The 20970-nt window shown below is 37.1% G+C and overlaps 2 protein-coding genes across 10 annotated transcripts in view; one reads left to right on the forward strand and one right to left on the reverse strand.

Moving 5' to 3' along the window:
- The window catches only part of PSPC1 (paraspeckle component 1), a 592911-nt gene that overhangs the window by 94141 nt on the left and 477800 nt on the right, over positions 1-20970 (forward strand). The gene's annotated exons all lie outside the window — the stretch shown is intronic.
- PARP4 (poly(ADP-ribose) polymerase family member 4) overlaps positions 1695-20970 on the reverse strand; it is a 52034-nt gene continuing 32758 nt past the window's right edge. For 6 of the 8 annotated variants that reach the window (XM_026070500.1, XM_026070502.1, XM_026070501.1 and 3 more), the window contains 12 exons: positions 19099-19286; positions 17163-17262; positions 15691-15861; positions 15158-15238; positions 13321-13401; positions 12399-12494; positions 10064-10213; positions 7452-8129; positions 6868-6966; positions 4808-4910; positions 3781-3913; positions 1695-2331 (listed from right to left, as the gene is read on the reverse strand). In XM_026070500.1, coding sequence (XP_025926285.1) covers positions 2181-2331; positions 3781-3913; positions 4808-4910; positions 6868-6966; positions 7452-8129; positions 10064-10213; positions 12399-12494; positions 13321-13401; positions 15158-15238; positions 15691-15861; positions 17163-17262; positions 19099-19286 — 2031 coding nt within the window. In that variant the 3' untranslated portion in view covers positions 1695-2180. Of the gene's footprint in view, positions 2332-3780; positions 3914-4807; positions 4911-4938; positions 6289-6867; positions 6967-7451; positions 8130-10063; positions 10214-12398; positions 12495-13320; positions 13402-15157; positions 15239-15690; positions 15862-17162; positions 17263-19098; positions 19287-20970 lie in introns of those variants that run through there. The other 2 variants (XM_026070506.1, XM_026070504.1) reach the window with 2 other exon arrangements.

Raw genomic sequence — 20970 nt, forward strand, 5'->3', positions numbered from 1 at the left:
GCGGCTGCGCGGGCGGCCCCGGGAGCGCCTGGTGCGGCCTTGCCGGCTGGGAGGGAGCGGTGACGGGCGGCGCGGCTCCGCGCTCGCTGCGGCGCCCCTGCTCTGGGGACAGACATCCCGCCCTGGCAGCCGCGTGGGGTTTCGCTTTTCTCGGGCGGCGGCGGCCCTTCCCCGAGCGAGGGGGGCAGTTACCCCGACTAGGGGTGCCGGAAGGAGATTTTCATATTCATACTGCTGACCTTTCTGCCAAGAGATGAAGTGCCCAGATGAGATTGCCTTGCCCAAATAAAAAGAGAAAAGGCACTTKACTGGGGAAATGCAAAAAAAAAAAGACATACATAAATACCTCAGGAAGAGCTAGACGATCCCACTGGGGAATGGGGTTTCTCTCTGGGAAAACAAAAAAACCCCCCTTTAAATGCCATGGTGTTTTGCATCTTAAAAACAGGTGTGCTTACCTATAGGCAATTATTTTATGTAATGCACATGAAGAAAAAAAGATAACCTTTTTTTGTGAGAAAAAGCAAAGAAACCCCATCCTAGTTGCTTGTTTAACTGCCTTTCCTAGTGCCAAAGCGTTCATGTATCCCAGAAACAGTTTCTTAGGGAATGCACATCACTTAAAGGAGAGTCAGGCTTTAGCATGAACATATACACTGTAAAAGTGCCTATACAGGATGCATCATTACAACAGTGAAAATGCAAGGTGTTACTATTTAAGTAATTAACTGCAATGAAGGAAAAAAATTAATCTTTTATTCATAATTTTGCCAACGATTTCTTTCTAAGATGACTCCATCATCAATTGACCAAATACTTAACAGCAGACTTAGAAGCTAGTCTGTAGTTGTATAAATTCAGGAGTCTTTCTAGATCTTATGACACCAATATCCTATTTMTTTTCAGGTAAAGTGCAGCACAACTCTTTCGTTTGTATTATTTACTAAAAAGAGTGAAAATCTTACAGATGTGAAAACAAGGATTCATAGCATCTTAGAACAGAAGGATCTCAGGATATCTTCTTAGCAACTGCCTGCACTTAACACAGGATGAAGTTAATCTGTTCCACCAGTGGCAGATACTTGCTTAGCTTCTCATGAAAATACCTATGAAGGAGATTGCACAGTTTGTTTCTCTGTTATTGCTAGAACACACTTTGTTTCCTAGGGCATGGTAACATGCTACCTATGGTGGCTGTTGAATCTGCTACTTCTGAGTATTTTCAAGCAATTTTCAAGACAAACAACAGAAGACTATGCTCTGTACACACTTGATCCGGCCTCAGTGCATGCAATTGTACTAAGTCCCTCGCTAAAGGTCCTCAGGCCACAAGGTACCAGGCTGTGATTCTGCACAGCTGCTTGATCTAGAAGAGGTAATGTGTTCATTTAAACACCTGTGAAAAGTACATTAAATTAAGAAAAATCACCTTTACTCTGTTTTTTTTACCAGGCTTCAGTGTTTGATCCAGTTTGAAATAACATTAGTCAGCTTTTTCACAGGATAAAAATCAGAATACTGAGTAACAGCAGAATAAAAAGGGTCCCCATTCATTCCCAAAGAACTGACCTGTATATTCACAAATTGACCTATGACTGATAAGAAAAGCAGTGCAGGAGAAAAGCAACTGTTCTGCTGTTTGTATTTCAAGGCACCCTGAAGGAGTTACAAAACTACTCAGTTGAAAACACTGATATGTTACAACGATATTTATTAGTTCTTCCTTAAACACATTCTAATATCTGTCAAAACATACACTGCAGTATTTTTTAATTAAGTTGGTATTACATTACACTTTATTTACACAGTACCATTAATAAAGTATGTAAGAGTTTGGAAGAAATCAAGACATCAAAGACATTATTAAAGCACCAGTAATGTGCAATGAAGCAGAGAGATTTATGTCAAATAATTAATTACTAAGGTATTTAACAGAGTTACAGGTAAGTTTACTCCTAGTAAAATACTACATATATAAAATTAAGACTTATTAGAAAATCCCATATCTCCATGCCTTTAATTGAAGCCTATCACTATGAAAATTATTATTCAAGAATAATAGAGGATCAAATGTCCTCAATTTAAAACATTTTATGTAAAATTGCAAGGAAAGCTAACTCGGCTGTTAACTTAAAGAATTATGATGTGATTAAATATTTTAATTAGAAAGAGAATTGATGCTAGTTAAGCTTGATACCCAATATCTTCTTGGTGGCAGAATCCCAGTCCTTCCCAAGTTCAAGTCGATAGCAAATAGCTGGAAATCGTCTTTCAACTCTTCTTACCCACTCTACGGCTTTCTTGATCAACTCAAAAGCCCAATGAACAGCACTGTGAGTACAAATAAAGTTTTATTGTAATAAAATCTTGTAAATCCCCAAAAGAAGCAAGAAGAAAACATTTCAAGTATAATTATTTGAAAGAAAATTACCTATAGCACAATGACCCAGCCTCTATACAATATCATCTAATACAGAAAAACAGATCATCTGTCCCCCCCAGATCTTTTCAGAAACTTCCACATGGAAAGTATGCAGACTTGTAATCACTGCTTGCACTCGTTCACATTATTCCAATCACCTCAGTGAAGCAAAACTGATCTGTGTGATGTATTTCACAAAGACAAACTTGACTCCTCAGTACATTCACATATGTCAGAATTCCTTCCCTTTTTTGGCCTACCTGGTCTGCTTTCATCCAGCAGTCAATGTGACTTTATTTTTATTACTGATTGGAGTAGCCAAAATTATAAAACAAACCAATTTATCCCTCTGTCAAGGAATTTCAAGAGGGAGGAAGACTTTGCAGGGTTCTTCTGGCAGCTACTTTTTCCTGTTCTTATATTCCCTATAAGCATGAAGGGTGCAAGCTTCCCAGCTTGGCACAAAGAGCCTGTTGGTAGCTGGGACAAGCTGGATTTACTGGAGACCTATTCCTTCATGCCTGCTCTTAGACCTTTGTCTTCCCTCTATATCAAAAAGTTTCCAAGCTGACAACTGTTCACTGCACTACAAAGGAAAGGGAATTTCTAGATGCACTGGGACATACTGAAATGAGGGGACCTTGTCAGAGTGAGCCAGCATTAGCATCCCCTTGGGCTAGTAGAAAGGGTGGAAGCTGTACTGTGAAGAATCTTCTGTCCTAATAATTTCAAGTCTTGTCTAGAATATTTTATGGTGTATGTTTGTGAACAACATCAAGCCATAAATATAATGCTAAAAATATTCATGTTCCAAAGACTACAAAGGGTAAGGGCCAACAGACACAAGTTGCATTAAGGAAAAGTCTGAGAGATTTTTTTTTTTTTCCTCTGAATTTCCAAAATAAGTGTGGTTAAACACTGGCACAAGTTGCCCAGAAAAGTGGTGGAATCTCCATCCTTAAAAATATCCCAAACTCAGCTGGGCAAGATCCTGAATAACCTTTCTAGCATCAAAGTTGGCCCTGCTTTAAGCAAGGGGTTTGGAAGAGATGACTGCTAGAGGTTGCTTCCAACCTGAATTACGCAATGACTCTAGTAAGAGGTATAAATATCTTTTATTACTACAATACATTGTTTGTATATTTATCAATTTTTGTATCACATTTTGCAAAGTATTTCCTCCTCTATGCATCCTCTTAAAAGAAGCCATATGCCACCAATATCATTATTTTCCATTCCCTTTTCTAAGCGATATGCAGTAGCATAGTCATTGATTCTCTGTAATAAAATTAATCTTCTATATGTTGAAAGGGTTTATATTAGTACAATAAGTTATGAGACTGTATTTAAAAGCACACCTTGAAGTTGATAAATCATCCAGTTTCATCAGTGATTTGAAGACTATCCCTTTCAGTTGCTGCGTGCAGCGTATAAACTGTAGCACAAGAAGAGTAGCAATCAACTGCAGTATCTTTTCTTTTCCATTTTGACCTAAGGAACAAGAGAAGGGAAGTAGTATTCCTATTTAAAAGATCTCTTGTCATCAGAAAAAGTACTTTCCACAAAGTACTCTACAGCACTTTAAAACAGTAATTGTCCTGATGCTGTTTGTTTCACTATACAATCAGCTCTATCAACAGTGCTCACATTAGTGATTTGACAAACATGCTCCTGGCTTTCAAACTTAAACTTGGTAATGCTTTGTTGGGATTTCTGCAGTTTGTGTTTGCTTTGGTTGTAATCTCCTTTGATTTTAATGCATACAATAATGGGAAACTTGTGTGATTTCTGTCCTTTGATGAAGCATTGCATCCTCTAATAACTCTGAAAGGTGGCTTTTTTTTTTTCTTTTTTTTTTTTAAAGTTTTCTGTCTGCTGACAGCAAAGAGCAAAGACTGACAGAATGAAACAGCAGAGCAGACAAAGTGTATATAAGCAGAATGTATACCGCATGCTGGAGACAGTGGTGGGGGGAAAGAATTATATAAATATTATTCATATTATTTGAAGGGTGAAAAGCAGAAGTGGTCTCAGTCTCTCTCCTAGGAGAGACTTTCTTCCTTTTTTTCCCCCAATAAGACATTAATACTTTAATATAGCAGATAAAATAACTGAGATAAAAGAACCTCTACTGCTATGCCAGTTATCTCACATCCTCCCCATATTTCTACAGGTGATGCCCTTAGCAATCAGGACACTATGTTGTTAGAGAAGTTGAGAAGAAATTTTATTATTAAAATCAGACCCTTGCGGAACAATTTAASAGATCCGTTTAAATTCTGGGCACACCTTAATGAAAGTTCCACAAGACATATAGAGTAATTACACTTAAAAATATGAAATATGATGCAATTTACTGATTTTTAATGAGAGGAAATTATTTACCAAGTGACTGAATGCCTTTTCCAATAAGGAAATCATTAATCAAATAATCAACGTCAAATTTTAAGATTTTTCCCAACTGTGGACTGAGATTCCAAGAGCCATCCTATGGAATAAGCAAAGATATGGATAAGCCAAAGATTCAAGACACTGAAAATACATTTGATAAGAACAAAGTAACAGACAGGAAAATTATTTAAAAATAATCAAAAAGCTTATAAAAACTCACAAGTTGAAATGCACATGATCAGCTTAGGTGATTCAAATATTAAACTTCGAAAGCATTTAATATATCATCGAATGTTTGCAATTGTCCTGGATTGTTATATCTAGCCTGTCTTGTAAAAAACCCTTAAACAACAAAGCCATTCAGAAATCACTCGCGTACAAAGTAAGCACAATGACAGTATTAACCTAGTCAAAATTCATTTCAAGCAAATTCCTTCTGAAAATTATTTTTAAAGGTGCTCAAAAATGAGCAATTCTCTAACCACAAATGAACAGTAAAAGATCTCGGCTAGGAATGCAGAGTCTCTATGAAGTTAAGTTTACTATTTATGTTGTTATATACAACATTAACAAAACCAATCCTATTTTATCTGACTTCCCCTTTCAAAAATCAGAGAACTCTGATGGATTAAAATTATCTGCCAAACAGTTTGCTAATGCATATTCAGGTATTATACATCTAATTATGTAAAAAGTGAGATTCTGTTGGAATATTATACTTAATTAGTGTAAAAAAGCTATAGGAAAAAAAATAAAATTCCAATAAGCTAAAGCTCAAAAATTGGCAATTCTGCTGAAAAAGAAAAGAAATCTTGAAGCACACTTTGAGAGTTGAATCCCACAAGAGTTAGTCACAAGAATATTACTTAATATCCTTGTATGTGTGGCATGTGGTAATAGTTCAATGTTTAGAAGTTATTTGATAGTCTTCTGTCAGAAATATAGGACAACTATGTATATCTTCTTGATGATTAGGCTGGCAGTAATTTCCTACTTTCACATACAAACCTTATATTTAAAATAAAGCAAAGTTAATTACTCACAGAGTGAGCAGAGCATTGCTTAAAAAAAAAAAAAAAAAAGTGGGGGTGGGGGGCAAGAAAGTCATGAGGATGCCCATACTAGGTGGCCTCTGTTGCACAAAGGTACTTGAAGATGAGGCAGCTGGAAGCCTTTCCTGGATCTTGTGCATAGGGTATACTTGCAACAAAAGGGAATTCAGCAAACCACTAGGCGCCTTTGCCCAGAAATGACAGGCATCTCCTCTGAAGGCATCCCATCGTGGCTTCTTGAGTTGGATCAGGTAATACTCCCCCAAACCTCCTTCTGTTGATTACTTAGAGATATTTACTGTATAACCTACAATCTGATTGTTGCTCACCTCCTCACTGCATACCCCTGATTTGGTAAGCTTGACAAACTGGAAGTTGATCAGTTGTGCAAAACGGGGACTTCTCCCACCACAAAGGGGCACACTGAAACAGCAAAATTTCGCTTGCTAACATTACGTGCTTGGCCCATGCGCACATTGATGTTATGATTCCTACCTGCAGGATTCTTGATAGTATTGTTTAATTCAGGTTTCCTAGCAGCTGATCAGACTGTCCACTAGAAGGAAGGTCCTGCTGCAACATCACTCAGTCCAATCACCTAAAGCCCAGCTACTTCTTATTTTCTATCAGTCAGTAACGAAATCTCGGAGAGATGTATTTCAGAAATGCATCTACATCTTTTTCCTAGCTTCCACTAAGTGTTCTTATACTTACCTCAGGAAGTCCATGCTCCAAACTGATGGAGGCTCTAAGAAAGTTCTGGAGATCTATCACACTACATACTGGCCCTGATTTTATACTGTTCCTTAAGCATCCATTGTTGGGTTGCCAATGAGAGCAACAAAAAATAGCATTACTGATCTCATCATGCACTTTGCAAAATCAGTTTATAAAGCACAGAAAACAAACGCATTTACAAAATGTTTATCTCAGGACAGGACTAAAATAATTTTCCTTCTACTCATATCTTATTTTTAAGTAATGCACAGATGGGTACTGTACCTGATTCTGAAGGTCAAAAATTTCATTCCAGTTTACAGAAGTCAACAGTTTTTGTTTAATGATCTCTTTCTGTGTTGTCACAAAACACTGTACTTCTTCCTGAACAAACAGAATAGGAAATTATTATTTATTTATAAATTATCTTTATTTGTAAGTTATATTTATATTATTTAAACAGCTATATATTATAAAATACTATATTATTTATTTATAATTTTAAATAAATAATAAAATCTAATTCTATCATTACCCATGCAGCTACTACTTCATGATACAAAGTAATTCCCATTTAAAAGTTTCCTATTAACATTAGTATTTTCCTGTTAGTATGGAACAAGTGGCAGAATTCAGACCATATGATTATCACTTTAAAAAGAAGAATAGCTACCCCCCACACCCCATATTTCAAGTTCAGAATTCTTGAATTGGAAAGCACCCTCACTACCAGCCTTAGTGTTCCTTTTTTGGCTGTATATCCATGAATCTTGAAACACAAATATTTAAGGCACCTCTTAGCTTAATGTAAGCTACATTTCAGTACATGTAGCATCCTCCATATAAAAGACTGCTAATGAAAGACTTACAACATCCTTAACTCCTCCAGTAAATCCTTCTTCAGAAGCTGTAACACCGTTCAGAACTCCTGCACTTTGTGAACTCCTTAGTGTAAGCAGTGCCCTTGGTAATGCTGCTCTTTGACAAGCTTGCAAACCAGGAAATCTGGGAATAACTAGTTTTTCAAAATTAGTCTTTTCAGAAGTTGTGCCTGGAGGAGCAGGTGAACTAAATAATGCAGAATCCTGTATCTGAGGAACAGGAGAACCACGAAGCTGTTCAGAAACTGGAGGAAGACATGAAAGAGGAGGGAGACGGGGAAATTCAGGAACATCCGCACAAGTGCCTAACTTCTGAAGTGCAGACATCCGACGTGATTTTTTATGAGCGCGAGTAATGCTTGCTTTGGCCTTAGGTTTAAAACCAAATGAGGAAGCTTCATCAGCATGCAGCAGATGAAGGTCATCTGGCGAAGATGATCTTGTTCCTGAAGATCTCTCCTTCGTGAAGTCAGTATAAAAACTCAAATTTAATTTGAGACTATCAAGTTCAGGAACATCTACAAAGCCTTGTCCCATATTTTTTGGTGAGATGCTCTTTTGAATAACAGAAACTTCTTCTTCAGGTTGAAATTGGAAGCTTTTAGGTTCATCTCTCCCATTTACGAAAGCATTTGAGCAAACATCAGCTACTGCTGCAGAACATACCTGTTTAGGGAATTTACAAGGAAACAAAATAATTCTAGAGTTAGTGGGACATTTTTCTCTTTTTAATCAAAACTATACTACTTATATTACACACAGTATTATTATAGTCATTCATATATTCAGAAAGAAAGTAAAATACTTACCAGTTAAACTAAAAAATTCTTACCCCATTCTACTTTACATTGGGCAAATTCAGAGTAAAATTTGACTCCGACAAAATATGAGCAGGGAGTTATTTTACATTATTAACATAAAAATGATGAAAATGACAATCATCAGCACCATGATGATTAGGAGCCAAAGAAGTTCCATTGTACAGTGCTGTTGTAGATACACAGAGGGTAGATCTACACAAAGTGAAACACGGATCCTGCTTGCACTGACTCAAGCTGGGAAGCCCACATGATGTACAGCAATTCTGGTACATGTACCAGCCACGGTCCAGCAGCCACTGCCTACAAGCTAGCGACCCTGGGCTAAATTGCAACCATAAGCCAATGTAGATGTCTATATACTCTGTTCCCTGGGAATTTTCGGGTCAAAAGACAGGGAAAATGGCTTTATATGAGTTCATCTAAGTTATAGTGGAAATGCCCAAGGACAGTTCTAAGTAGTCTATGATCTCAATACATTACAGACTCCAGTTAAGATGATGTTCCTCAGTCATTTTAAATGTACATCATGTTCATGCACAACATAATATTGGAGATGTAAAGCTTTAGCATATTATGACTCCACAGACTGACAGAATTATACCTGCTGGCTAACTGATGCAGACATTTCTTGTGGTTTCCAAAGTCAAGAGCAGTCATAACCAGCTAACATCCTAGTTCCTTTATTCAACTTTCTCTTATTGCTGCCCCCCCCCCCCAACAACGTGATCCCTTCAATGTTCTTTGTAATTCCTCCTTTCCCCAAAGTAAGCCTATCTTTCCATATTTCTTTTTGTGTGCACTACACATTCTCAAAAGAGACTGTCCCATTGCACGTCAGCAATATTTCCTCTTCTTTCAGTCATGCTTACCCCCGCCATGTCCAGTTATTTCTTTGCTTTGGCTGTGCCCCTCTGCTAGTGGTGACTTAGCTATGGAGCAAAAACTTAATCTTCCTTGAATCGCCCCCCAGGAAACTTCTTAGAGTGAAAATGCTTCGGTCAGACTGAATCTACTAGCAGGAGAAAGAAGCAAGAAGCAGCTCTTTTCAGACACCTCCGGCCTGTCACTTGCAGAGCTGGCTACCGCTGTGTTATATATGGATGAAATACAGCCAAGTGAAACAAGAAACAGTTTGAGCTAGTGATCTGCAAATGGATTTCAGCTGAGGTCTTGTAAAAGAGGTATGTAAAAGAGTAGTTAAGGTATTTTGTAGCTGAATGATGAGGCATACTGCAGGTAAGAGTACATACAGACAGCAAACCACAGGGGATTGCAAGCTAAGACTAATATGACAGCTGGCATCCCAGTCAGTTTGAGGTAGCATCAGCAAGAATGGAGCCATAAGCCTAGTGCTATTTCTTGATGGTACTATGGACTGTTGAGAGTAGTCCAGTCAGGGCAATAAGACTGTTAGAGTGTGTCCTCATAAGAATATACTAGTGTAGACAAAGCCTTAAATTTGAGAGGTATTAGAGAGTTTCCACTGGAAGGAAGAGGAGGACTATGTTATCATATTCTCTCTCAAAAGCCCTGCTGCAGTCATGATACTTTATAAAAAGTGTACTTTTTTGGGGAGGAGGAGGGGGGGGGATCCTCCAATTTTTACTGTTTATATCAACTTGTGTGAATTAATTACATTCAAAGTAATTAAAAATTGAATGGACTTCATGAACGACTACTAAATTTTGTCACATACAGTACACATATATACATACAGCACCACAACTGGATAACGTACCAAAAATTTTACAAATAAGAACATAAATTAAATGTAATTACCAGGCTGTCAAAGTTAAATCCTTTGGAAAATAAGAAGCCAGATTCTGTTGACTTTTCCTCCCAGTCCATGTAGGGTAAAAAATCTACATCTTCTTGAGCTATAATTTCCAGGAGGTTTGGAACATCAGCAGAACAAATTTCATTAGCATCCTAAATTAAAACAGATCAAAGTTACTAACTAGAAAACTCTTCAGTTTTTAGTTCTTAGATGTGGTAGCTGTTATGCCAGAAATTTCCTCTTTGCAAGGTGGTGTATTTTTTCCTTTGTAAGTTGGAAATGGGTTGAAAACAAAGAATAAACAGCTGAAGCAGTACATTAAAAATACTCAGTGTAGGAAAATATGCAGTACATGTAACTTTATACTTTTGACTATACTGAGGGACAACATATTGTTGGTAAATAGATTCACATGAAATAGGAAGGTGGACCTTAATGTCAAGGGTACACACTTGCACATACAATTTGTTCAAATCCTGGTCAGTAATACTCAAAATAAAATCTAAATCTTACACAGTACTTTTTGTCAGTATCCTATTAGCACACTTCAAAAGAAAGTAAACGTAAGCATTATTATATTTATGCTTAAATTATTTTGCATAAATATGCAACATTTATGCAATGTTGCATAAATATGCAATATTATATTTATGCTTAAAATATGTTGCCTCTGCAAAATCACGGAAGATGACACATTACACAGCATAATACAGTACCATGCTGAATGGGCCAATTTGGGTATTTCACCGTATCATGTGTAGATACTTTTGCCCTAAAAGGTTTGCAATATTTTGTCACATTGTATCAAAAAGGTCATCCTCGATTAGAGATGAGATTATAGCTATTATATTTACAGACATAATTCAAATATAGATCATTTACAGAAGTCTGTTCTCTGAGAGACATCATATATGTAAGAGGAAAACTGAATTTTCTAAATAATTTACAAAAACATATCTAAAAATCAGAATGACAAATAATCATCTGTTGACATTGGTAAACAACTACTTTATGAACCCACACAAATGTTCTCTTGCCAATCTGCAAGATTTTTATCCTTCTGAATATTCCTGGTGGTACATTACAGCTAGGATATTTAAATTGACTCAGCTGGGTTCCCTTCTTTTCACTACTGTGAATGCTCTGAAAGTGCCACTGAAATTCACTATTACTAAGCAGGTGTCAGGTATATCAATTTTGTCAAAACTGGCAGGTTTTAGAAGTGATACTATAGAAGTGATGTTTGCTTTATTTATCCCAGTTGTCTATTATAGCACTCTAAATATAACATCCAGATACTGTTATTTAAGTTTTTATTGGAAAGCAATGTTATTCATTAGTCTTTGAGTGGTTATATAGGTAACAGTATCTGAAATAGTGACTCTAAGTCCCCCTATAGTCAGGGCTGAGAAAAAGATCTTTCGAGGATCTTTGAGCATCTGAATTCTTTTAGGTATCTAACTTCAGGATGAGATGAATCAAGCTCTTGAAACATGTATTTATTTCCATTAACTATGAAAGGAAGTCAAACATGACTACTTTATTGCTAAATGTACACACACACAGATTGGTCAGATCTATTCCCATTCTCTGTGCCACATTTAAAGCTTACTCTAACTGATACCATCTTGCTCATTATGATATTGCTTTCCATTTCAAAACTCTTTTTGCAACCTCTGGAATTTCAAGATTATTATTTACACATATTTCTTTCCTTTTGCTGCAAAGCGTGTGTTTTTCCTACCACTGTTCTAATGATGAAAACAAAACAAAAAGTTCCATAGTTTATTGCAGTATTAGAAGAGACAATTTTCAGGTCTTGATTTTCTTGTGACTTCCACCCTGACACAGGCTCCCTTGGAATGAGTTCTGCCAATACAAAATCCATTTCTTCAGCAATCCATGGCCAGAGTAGCTATTTTGCTGTATTTTGGAATCCTTACTTTTTATGAGGAAGGGTTGTTCTGTGGTTCATGTACTAAGGAGGATCAAAGACTACTGGTCTTGCCCTCGACCTGTCTGACTTCTGTAGCGCTATCAGGAAATACAAACCCCTGTRGCAAATCATAGCTGGAACACACTGATTGGCAAGGTTTGATTGTAACATGAGAACAAGCAAGATAGGAGATGGAAAAGATATTTCAAAAGGAAAATAACTTGCTGTAATGCAAAAGAAACAAAAACCATTGCAAAAATTGTAATTTCAGCTCTACTGTAAAAGAACGAACACTGTTCAGCAAAAGGAAAGACTGGTTTTGATGTTTATAAGGTTACAGAATTTAGAATCTTTTGAAAGAGAAGCCAGTGGGAACACGATATTTTAAAGAAAACACATACCCTTTTCTCAACTGCAACAAAGCTTGTAAACTGGGTTATAATTGAGTTCTCCAAGCTGAGACGAATAATCATGTTTTTCAAGATTTGCTTCTTCATCTAGATTGTTAAGTATTAAATGAAAAAAAATATATGATCAGCTAAAAGAAATATTGATGCCAAAACTGAACACATACCTATAAACAGATTTACACACTCTAACTAGGGAGATGTAAGAGCAAGAACTTGAGCGAATATACTGGCCTGCCTAGCATTCCACTCCCTCTAACTTTCCCTACTCCCTCACTCAGTTTTGGGCAGGAACATGCATTTTCCCTAATTATAGGCTTCTTTTGGTTCTATGTTTCTTCCAATATAAGGGGAAGCTGTACTAACAATTCTTATCAGAAGAACTTGTCTAAAGTCCCCAATAAGCTAAGATAGCAAAAAAATTAATTTTGTAAGTTTTCAACTAGCTAAAAGCCAGTTTTTAGAGATCATCAGATCCTTAAGGTGATCTGTAAAACAGAGGTCATTATCTTCCACTTTATATAAAAACCAAGGACTCTGGTTGGTCTAAAACATTTCAATCTTCAAGAAACTAAAGCGTTAACATGCCACAGGCAAAGAAAAGCCAACAAAAGGCTGCAATGACAGAGTGCAGATTAGGAAAAATATGCACACATTATTCCAACAGAGGACATTCTTATAATGGGGAGGAAGACAGACTGACCCCAAATTCTTCCAGTCATACCTGGGAGGGAAAATATGTTATTATATGGTGAATTTAACCTTAAAATGGTATTGCAACTTTCTAGTTATGTTTAACAAAGCAAAAAAACTAGAAAACMCAACCAAACAAAAAAACCCCACACCTTCTCTTTTCCACTGAACCATTTGCTACTTCACATTTTAAATGTATAGTTTTTCTTTCAGATCAACAAACCTCATGTTCTGTTTCATTCTCATGAAGAATCCCATCTTCATAGTCCCTAATGAAAGCTCTTGCTGTGAGTTTGTGCAGCACCTAGAAAGATAACAAAGGTGATGCTAAGAGAGTAGCAATTTTTTTTTTTTAATATTCCTTTTATTTATGAGGTCCAGCTTCATGCAGTTAGCTTCTATATTTACACAGCATCCCATTTTCTAAGTGTCAAGCTACATTTTCCATTTAAAAAACAATCACAACCTGCATCTAAGGTCATTTTAATTTACCTAACTTTAGCTAACTAAAAGATACTCACCTCCTCACTTGGCTCTGGAAAGAATCTGCACAATGGATAGAGATGGGGGAAACCAACCGACCACCAAAAAAAGAAAGCCACCCTAAACAAACAACCCTCCCCTCCCCTAAATCTCACCCACCCCCAACCGTTTACCAGGCAATTCAGCCCATCTTGAAATGTCTAGCTCAGACTTAGATAACAACATTTAGATAACTGAAGTTAGATAAATGAATCCTGCCCATAGAAACACAGAATTTGGGGGGGAAATGAAGCGAGCCCAGACTGTTTAACTTTAAAAAAAAAAAAAAAAAAAAAATTAGGTCTACCATAATCAAGTAAATTTTAACCTGAGGGGTGGTATGAAGAAAGAGGAAATACTGAAATAACTAGAAATTACTTTTTGAAACTGAACCTGTCTTTCATACAAAAGGAAAACAATTTCAGTCTCTTCAGTATGTTAAAGCTAACAGAGAGGGAGCACTGTGAAGGCAATGTGATAAAGTCCAGCTATATTCCAATAGCCTGGACATTTCTACTGGCTCATTTTTGGAAGAATATGATAGATGCTGAAGAGAGCCACTTCTGAAGGAAACCTCATATGCAAGTAGTTACTTTTTGAGATGAACTGAGGTGAACTGGCAAAGAAACAGGTAGGAATTCTCAGTCCATCAAAAACATCAAGAATTAACAATCTCTTTCTGGCCCTAATTTTTATTTTTACCTTTTCAATTCATACCTTCCAAAACTGTTTTTTTTTTTAAACTGCATCTGAAATTTATAGAAAACTCAAAAATGGACAAAAACACAGTTTTGGGGACATACATTGCCTCTACTTGCTGGTTTCACTTGTCTGTAGAAGGGCTTGTCCATGGAAACCACCATAGTAGCTTCTGAAGTGGATTACATTAAATAAGGAATGGCACTTCAGTTTCAAAACAAATCAGCTTACCTTGGTGGGCATGGGGTGAGAGTTATATCAAAATTACTACTAAAGGACATCTGTTAGAATAAATAAGTGGTTTTTTTAGATTATACCTTTTCAAGATGGGTGCCGTGCTCTCCTGTGTACAAAGATTCTGAAGTAACTTCATCATTACTGAAGCAGCAGAAAGGCTAGTAACACTTAAAATGTCCCTTTTTCCCTACATTTCTAGAGATAACAGACTGGGGACAAGATGTTCCACATAGCAACAATTTAAGACTTGAAAGAGAATGCTGCAGCAGCTTCTTCACAGAGGTCACCTAAAGAACAACAGCCAACCCAAGGGTAAAGCTAGAGCCCAAACAAGTTGCCAGAATAAAAAGCAGCACATTCCTATTCTGAGAAGCATGAGTTTCTGATTAGAAAACATAGAAGAAGCGTCACCTTTCTCTGTGCAAAACAGTTTCCTTTTACAAGTCTGAAGACTGAAGGACTGTTCATCAGAAGCAAAAATAAAGTTCAAGAGCTGCTGAAAACAGGGATGCTCGATCCTTTCAGAAATGCACAAAAGTATGCAGTAGTTTAAAGCAGCTTGTCTCAATATGGCATGTAAAAATAACATTGGCCAAACTCACTGTTCCTGTCGTCTTCTGTAGCTCAGTAGTTGACACCATTGTTTGTATTTCTTCGTCATTTATTACTGTGCTTAAGGTGGCCTAAAAGGAAAAACAAACAAACAAAAAAACCCCCCACACTGTTTCCTTCTCTCTCCCCCCCCATTCTGTGTTATTAGCACATATGCATGTTATTCTGTTTCCAGAAGGGTGATTATAACTCAAATTGAGAGTCTCTAGGTGTCTAGGTTTAAAAACATTTTTCCCTTATGGCAAGGGGACAGTCATAAATTAAGGAATCTTGTATTTACAAAAGCACAAATGGACATTGATATATCTGATATATTGATAATGATCACATACTGAAGATATTTCTTCTCTAGTGAGGACCAATAATGGGATTTAAACAGTTACTTAATTAGATTTAGCAATTAAAAGAAGCTAGCTAAGTGCATACTCTGGAAAGGGTACTTAATACAATACAAGGGGTCCTTTGCAATCTTTTTATATGTAAATTTCTATCCAGTTAAGTGAATGTGTATCCCAGTCTTTACCTGAGTACAGTGAAGGATGAATCCATAGACAAGAAGCCTCTCATTGTTAAATAAAGACTGTATTTGAGCAGGAGCCTGCATTGGCTCTGGTGCATTTGTATCAAACTGTTGCCACTTAATAGAAACAGAACTGCATCCTGGAGAAAACATTCTAGATACCTGGCTCTGTATCTGCGTAAAGACACAAAACAAATTAACTCAGCTTGTTACCAAGCTTTCAAAAGAAAACAATCTTTCATTACAAAAATAATGTATTTTGCTATGTGAATGGAACACACTTTCTCTTTTCTCTTGCAAGTAAAACAAACCAGATATTACTGGTGAAAATGAATCTAACATTTGGAGGTAATAAGGAAGCTCACTCAGCCATTATTGCACTGGCTTCTGGAATAACAAGATTCCTTTTAAGTGAAAGCTGAAGCTTGAAATAAAGGGTATTCGTCAGGGCTGCCAAGCAGGCTAAGGAATATGGCATGCCATACAGCACCATCTCCTAAGCATGAACTCAGGTATATGAACAGCACTGCACGTCTCCACGGCCTGCTCTGGCTAGTTCTGCATATATCACTCAAATGACAGCCAGAATAGCAAGAGGAAAATCTGTGCTCTCATCCTTCCCCCCTAGCCAAAAACCAAGGTACAGGCCAGATACCAGCCTGCTGCTGCCCATTCTCTACTGACATTGTTCCAGGAGCAAACAGACTCAATGCACAGGGTAGAGCTGTAGAAACATAACTGTATAGGAGCCTGAAAAGCTTTACACATGGGGTCCTGGATTATTTGAAAAAAATCATAGATTCATCAGAAGTTAACCATCAGAAGTTACAGAATACAATTGCTACAGGCTTCATCACTATAACAAGGGCAATGTTGTAGACTGACTGTGAGCCATGACAGAAGTGAAGCACTGTTTTTCTATTCAGGTACAATTTATATACTATATATTTTGACAGTTCATAGTCTTTTTCCAAGTTGGTGTTACTGCACTAATCAAGAAAAGTGCAGATCTCTCATTAAGAGCAGAAAAATAAAATAAGTCATGGTTTCCTTGCTTTAACACACTTCGTGCCCATTCTTAGTGAGAAGGTGGGGCAGCTGCAGTGGCAAATGCCCTCCCTTGCACAGAACCTAGGGTGTCCTACAGCTCTCGTGTCCCTTCCTAGCAACATGTGGTCCTACTGAAAATAAGGAACAAACTTGAGACCTTAATAATACTCAGACCAAATACTTTCCATTCTCACTTCAGATGCATTTACATTTAAAATAAAACTTAACAGACAAGCATCTTTCTTTCCACCTTCTGTCAAATGTATCTTCTTAAATTATGTTAATGCAATACCAAAGCCACATGATCCCATGGAAAGTAGTAATTCCCATTTTGGGTTGTTGAAGATATTCAGTATCAGATATTGATATATCTCATATACTGATAACGATCACATATTGAAGATATTCAGGATTTATAAATGTACCTTTTCCTCCCAGTTATACTTTGACTTCGGGTCAAAGTATTCAAATGCTCCAGCACCATATTGGGCCAAAGATCTCAGCATGTGACGATTTGCTGTGGAACTAATAACACGAAAAATTTTCTTCATGCAATTACTTAGTTAAATTTGTCATCTGATACCATTTCCAAATATTTTACTTTGATTAGTGCTGCAAATTTTCTGAACTTTCTAAATCCCATCCCCTTTTCAGGATACAGACCAAACAGAAGCAACTGGGCCAGTGAATGGCCTGCTGTGTTACTGATTTCCTAACAACATTTGAGGGAATTACATGGCATAAGAGTTTTTATATGGCATAGCAGAATTGTGCAGGTAAATTACCTTAGGTTCAAACACCTATAAGGCTGCATCAACATGATTCTAATCTTGAATTAATTAACCTTAATCTCAGCAGAACTATTTAATGAGAACGCAGTTAAGTCCAGTGTCAGCTAGAGAATGTTACTGTCTGGGCAATATGGATATAACTGATACGATAACATTTATTAGCCTGACAGAACAGTAGGCTCTGCTCACTAACAGTCTGACCACTATCAAACTATTTGGTGGGTATAGAGACAAATGAGAGTTTTATAGAGGATTTAAAGGAGAACAATTAAGTAGATGAGGATTCTTGTGGGTGAGAAACAACCCAGTACACCTCAAATCCTTCTCAAACAGGTAACAGATTCACTCCTGGCCAGGGTCACACTACTGTCTTAGTGAAACCTTGGAAAACTCTCCCCACCAAAATCCTTCAAGGCAAAATAAATACAATGCAATTGTATTTATTCTAGGAACACATAATGTCTTGGGCTTAAAAAGGTTTACTGCCCTCTTAAAAATCTTTTTCCAGATTTTGCTGCTTTGTACAACACTGTAAAGTGCAAGTCTTGCACTATTTAAAGATTTTTTTTTTCATTTACCCACAAAGAATTATTACAGATAAAACAGAATTTCAGTGAGGTTTTACCTGTTCCTCCGATCTTTGAGGAGAAGTCATTGTAACACAGATAACATCTTATATCCATATATCAGAGTTACCCATATACCAGAGTTTATACCAGATATTCCCAAACTTCATTCCCTCTCATACTGCCACCACAGTGGCAGCTGCTCCTGCTCCCCCTCTCTGGGCAGGCAGCGCACAAGTAAAGCGGAAATCATGCTTCTCCTTTGCTGTCTCCACTTGAGAGGAAGAAGTAAGTTCGTTGTTCAGGAAAGTACTGCCTGTACAACAGTCACACCCTGTCTTGCCAGGTGAAAGGCAAAGACTGTTTTGGTGTAGAAGAGGTTTATTTTCACATCATTTTGAAGTGGGTTGCATTCTAGTAGTGACACATGTACCACAGGTTTGGGAATCCCCACAGGTATCTAGTGCTTACATTGGTAAGCTATTGTCATTTCTCTTTAAGTCATTATCTTTCAAAACAAATGAAAAATTAAATAATAAAATTGTATAATTTTATATTATTTTACTATTTAAGATATAATTCTGTTACAATAAATATCATGAAATTCTATTATGCAACTATCTTAATGTTATACTGAAATTGTACTGTTAAAATTAGACTATCCCAAAACATGAAATTCAAGTTTTAAAATACTTACTCAGATACTCTCCAATTATATTCCTTAAAAAGTAAAGTTGTTATCATAAAGAAAAATATTAATAGGTAAGATTACTTGCACACAAAATTGACTTTAATGTAGGCATCCTTCCTTTGAAATATCTGATGTGTTTTTCATTTCAGTTATAAAACGTATACAAACATTTCTGCATTTAATCTAAGCATACATGTATATTTAATACAGCACACACTGGCATCTGGCAGTTCTCAACTCATTAACCTCTTGCTTCAAATAAATTATCAGTGATTTTAAACACAATGCAATTGCCAGCTAACTTTGTACTTACCCAACCCCGCATGTAAATAACCTAGTATGCTGGACATTATCTTTCACAATCTGGAAGGTCACACTCTCATTCTGAATGTGTCCATCAGATATAACAAGAATGTTACGCTGCCCTTGGGAAGGAAAAAGCAGACTAAAGTAACGTAAGGCCTTCCATAAATCAGTGTTTCCCAATGTTGCAGTAGCACACTGAAAAGTAAAGTAATACAATTTTAGTTCGAACTTCATTACCTTTTCTAAAATAACATATAAGGCATAATTTAATCTTTTTTTCATTATACATGTTTTCAGGTTTCCAAATACAAATGATTAATTAATTCTTAAATTTTATTCTGTTCCTGCTCTTTTATTATTATTATTAATTATTATTATTATTAGAGATACAGCTTAAGGTTCATCTAGTCCTGTATCTTCCCTGGCTTAGGCAAAAGGATGCTTAGGCAAAAATGTGTAAGAAATATGGTAAATTCTTTCCGTGAAATATTCTCAGAGCTTTCATTAATCATTGGTTTAGGGACTTTAGGGCTACAAAGATGATTAGGGGACTGGAGCATCTCTCTTATGAGGAAAGGCTGAGAGAGCTGGGCCTGTTTAGCCTGGAGAAGAGAAGGCTGAGAGGAGATCTTATCCACGTGTACAAGTATCTGAAGGGAGGGTGTCGAGAGGATGGGACCAGACTCTTTTCAGTGGTGCCCAGCGACAGGACAAGGCGCAACGGCACAAACTGAAACACAGATGCTTCCATCTGAACATGAGGAAACACTTTTTCACCGTGAGGGTGACAGAGCACTGGAACAGGTTGCCCAGAGAGGTGGTGGAGTCTCCTTCTCTGGAGATATTCAAAACCCGCCTGGATGCAATCCTGTGCAACGTGCTCTAGGTGACCCTGCTTGAGCAGGGGGGTTGGACTAGATGATCTCCAGAGGTCCCTTCCAACCTCAGCGATTCTGTGACTTCTTGAACTGGAGTTTTCATCCAGACTATTGTGTCCAAGAGCTGCTTAAGCACTGTTTTCTAATGCCCTAACCTACTTTCTGAACTCAATTACAGTTCTAGCCTCAACATCATCATGTGGCAAGAAGGTCCACTATTTACTGATAGCATGAAGAAAACTGTTTCATTTTTGTTTTTTAATCTGCTGCCTGATCTCACTGCACGTCCTATGATCCTTATGATGTGAGAAACAGTAATTAACCATCCCTATTCTCCTTTTCCTCTCTGTTTATCCTGGAGAAGAGACAACTGAGTAAGGATGCAACAAAGGCTTAAAAACCTATGAAGAGTCCTTTCCTTGCATAGCAGGTTTTCCATATCTCCAGTCATCTCTGTTTTCTGTCTCTCTACCTTTTCTAAGTCTACTCTCTGAGATGGAGCAACCAGAAGAGCTTACAGTATTCAAGATACCAGAGCAACGCAGATTTATGCAGCTACCTGTTACTTTTTTGACTGATGCTGAATATTAGGCCACTGTTTAAAAAAGGACTATCCACAGTGGCTCCAATATCTCTTTTCTGAGTGAAGCCCTATACTTTATATGTATAATTAGTGCTGTTTTCCCCTTTGTGTTACTTTGCCTTTAACACCATCTGCCATCTTACCATACCATCTTCAGGATATCTATTATGTTAGTATTTTAAGTGTTATGCTAGCATCAGGAAGCTTTAGCTGCAGATGAGGAGCCTGTATTTGGCAATAAGATACAGTACTAACCAAAAACTGCTGTCCTAAACAGTTCACATCTAATCTTTTGGACTCAAAAGCATTTTTCTTTTCACTAAAAGTGCTTTAGCCTCTAAATGTTCTCTTCATTTACAAATTATGGATTTCCAGAAGGAAGTCTATTGATTCTTCTCTTTTGCTGTCAGCAAGCAAC

Source organism: Apteryx rowi, unplaced genomic scaffold (genome assembly GCF_003343035.1).
Source record: "Apteryx rowi isolate R43461 unplaced genomic scaffold, aptRow1 scaffold_311, whole genome shotgun sequence".
NCBI classification, from domain to species: domain Eukaryota; kingdom Metazoa; phylum Chordata; class Aves; order Apterygiformes; family Apterygidae; genus Apteryx; species Apteryx rowi.